This window comes from Condylura cristata, unplaced genomic scaffold (genome assembly GCF_000260355.1).
Source record: "Condylura cristata isolate star-nosed mole 26May11 unplaced genomic scaffold, ConCri1.0 scaffold00006, whole genome shotgun sequence".
In the NCBI taxonomy this organism is placed as follows: Eukaryota; Metazoa; Chordata; class Mammalia; order Eulipotyphla; family Talpidae; genus Condylura; species Condylura cristata.
The window spans coordinates 2,497,307-2,500,292 of record NW_004567107.1 but is presented as its reverse complement, the minus strand read 5'-3'; the positions used below and the strand labels follow the sequence as shown (position 1 = coordinate 2,500,292).

The 2,986-nt window shown below is 67.0% G+C and overlaps 1 protein-coding gene across 1 annotated transcript in view; it reads left to right on the top strand.

Moving 5' to 3' along the window:
• The window catches only part of PRRC2B (proline-rich coiled-coil 2B), a 40,463-nt gene that overhangs the window by 28,557 nt on the left and 8,920 nt on the right, over nucleotides 1-2,986 (top strand). The window contains exons 16-19 of the mRNA XM_004677874.2: nucleotides 125-324; nucleotides 796-941; nucleotides 1,176-1,317; nucleotides 2,609-2,691. Of these exons, the coding sequence (XP_004677931.1) occupies nucleotides 125-324; nucleotides 796-941; nucleotides 1,176-1,317; nucleotides 2,609-2,691 (571 nt within the window). The remainder of the gene's footprint in view (nucleotides 1-124; nucleotides 325-795; nucleotides 942-1,175; nucleotides 1,318-2,608; nucleotides 2,692-2,986) is intronic.

The following is a 2,986-nucleotide window of genomic DNA, read 5'->3' as shown; positions in this document are numbered from 1 at the left end:
GAGGCCCTGCTGCCAGCGAGTGGCCGCTGCCGGGCCAGGCTGTGGCGCAGTGGGTGCGGGCCGGGTGCCGTGCGCTCCTGTGGTGCCGCCTCCTGGCTTGCTGACCAGACCCCGTCCTTTCCAGGTCCCCGGAGGAGGCCGTGCCGGGAGGCCTTGCGGCCTGTGGTTCCGGGAGTGGCCGTTACCCCCTGGAGCGTGCGGCCCACGGCAGTGTCGACGTCCCTGAAGCCGCTGGGGAGAAGGCGGAGAAGGGGGCCCCGCCGGCTGCACAGAGGGCTGGCGAGCAGGCAGAGGCCGTGAAGCAGTTTGACCTCAGCTACGGCAGTGAGTTGGCGCCGGTCTGCTTGGGGCGGGCGCCGGCCCAGCCCGGCACAGCTCTGGGGCGGAGCCTTCTCCCGGGGGGGCTGCTCTGGGCGGTGCTGGCTCTGTGTCCGGCTGGAGCCTTGCCCTCCTGCTGCCCACGGCCTTGCTGAGCCAGCCCAGCTTCAAGAGGCCCAGGGAGTGGCCAGGCTGAGGCCGCGGGGCCCCTGCAGCGCTGGCGTGAGGCACCCGCCTGAGCGGCCGTTCCCTGATCCACGGGGCCCTGGCCACAAGGGCTTGAGTGGGTGGCGTGTTAGGGGTTGAGGGTGTGGAGGTCGCGGGGGGTCTCCAGGGCCCCTTGGGCGTTCCAGGCCCAGTGGCTTCTGAGCTGAGCCCACCCTTCACTGCTAGGTCCCCAGGAAGGGTGGGGCAGGTGCAGGTATTCTTGGCTTCTGGTGAGTGGAAACTGGCCTTTCTCCTGACATCTTGGCTCAGGTGCCATCATTGACAATTGTGGGTCCAGCCCAGGGGAGGAGAGTGAGGTGGGCTCCATGGTGGGCGAAGGTTTCATCGAGGTCCTGACCAAGAAACAACGCCGCCTGCTGGAGGAAGAGCGGAGGAAGAAGGAGCAGGCTGCGCAGGTGGGCTGCGGGTGGGGGGCGGGGGGTGCCCGGGCCGCCACCGCGCATTGCCCCCACCTTGCTCCTGCGGCCCAGCTGCGGGCAGCCCCCTGTGCTGGCGGTTGTCACTCCACTGGGCAGGGCCTGGCGGCCCACAGTTCAGCAGGGGGTCGGTGCTTGGGACGCTTCTCCTGGGAAGGCGGCGTCCGGGGCCTGGTGTCTAAGCATGGAGGGTCTTTCTTTTCTCCTCCTCAGGTGCCTGTCAAAGGTCGAGGGCTCGCCTCCCGTATTCCTCCTCGGTTTGCTAAGAAGCAGAACAACCTGTGCCTGGAGCAAGGCGACGTGGCTGTGCCTGGCAGCAGCCTGGGCACCGAGATCTGGGAGAGCAGCAGCCAGGGTAGGCTCGGGCCCACCGGGGCCAGGGTGCTGGCCCTTGGAGCAGCCTGTGATGGCTGAGCCGGCACGGGTGCGGACGTCCCAGCCTGAAGCCTGGGAGGAGAGCAGGGCCGTCATGGCCTGGAGAGGGTGGGCAGTGTGCCCAGCTCGGGTCGGTCGGGGGTCGCTGACTGCCCGTGGCAGCCCCGTGGGCCTTCAGGGGAGGGGTCCCGGGGCTCTGGGACTCAGGAGGACAGCCCTCCGGAGACCAGCCTGAGCCGACGGGGCCCACCTTCTGTTTTTGGCGATAAGTTGTTTCTGTGAACTTTAAAAAGGAGACCTTCGTCTCTAAAGATACTGTGAGGATAGATTTTTATTTCAAAGTGGTCATTTCAATTGAGCAGAATCTTGAGCGTCGACTTCGGTCAGGGTCCTGTGGGGTTGACAAACACAAGGATGGGCATAAAGCAAGTTCAGACGAGGCCCTGGGGGGTGCTGGCGAGGGGGTCCACGCCCAGCTGATTTTCAAGCAGAGCGCCGGGGCTCACCCCAAGTGGGCCGACAGCGGAGCCGCGTGGCGGAGCCCTACGGCCCCGGGCTCCGGGCTCCACCTTCGTGCTTCCTGGCGCAGCACGCCCTCGTGCTCCTGGCCAGAAGTCTGCTTCCAGCACGTTGCAAAACAGCACTGGACCCCATTCACGGCCACCTGGGTGGAAGTGTGACCTGTTAGTAAAGACGCAGGAGTCGGGGACTGGCGGTGTGTGGGTGTGTATAGTTTCACGTCCAAAAGCGCCTGCCCTCCGGGTGCCTGGCAGCGTGGATGAGGCCTGGCAGCCGCCTCGGGGCCCCCTCCTTCCTCCAGGGTCCCTGGGTTCCGCTGGGCACCCACGGCAGTGCCGCGGGGCACCGAGCCTCTCTGTCACGCAGTGAGGCACAGCCGGGGCCTGCCAGCATCAGGGTCCGTGAGCTGCGTGGCTGAGGGCCGGCCGGGTCATCTTGTGGCATGGTGGCAGCAGGTGCTCGGTACAAACGGTTGGCGTAAGGGAAGCAGAGGCCGGGCGTAGCAGAGGTGGGGACAGGCCGACAGGTGGAGTCAGGGGCTGCCGTTGGTTCACAGCGAGTGTCCATGCAGCAGCACGGACATTCACTGAAAGCCGAGAATGTCAGAAATCTGGGTCCAGCGGCCACTGTGCGTCATCTTGGGCCACTAGTCTGTCCCCTGCGGGACAGGGAGGGCAGAAAGAGGACGTGGGTTTCGGTCAGTTGGCCCCGAGCTGTTGGTCCGAGCTGGCCGCTTCTGTCCCCCCCTGCAGCCCTCCCCGTTCAGGCCGCGGCCAGTGATGCTTGGACAAAAGCCGCCACTGCCTTCAACAGCACGGAGCCCGGCTCTGCGGAGGTGAGGGGCTCTGCGCACGCTGCCCTCGGCTGGCCGCTCCTGGCCCTCCCGGGGACAGGGCCAGAGGCCATTTCCATCGTCCCTGTGGGTCAGTGGTCTTCAGTCTCGATTTCTGGTCTGGAAGAGGACCAGGGGACTCTACCCTGGGCTGGCGAGGATGGAGCGGTCGCTGGGTCTGGCTTGGGGCAAGGGTGAGCGAGGGCGGCCCTTTGGGTGCAGGGCCCACCGTGCGGCTTGTGCTCCCGAACGGGGCCGGACGGGCGTGCCTGGCCGCGTCGCCGGCTGTCGGGCCCGA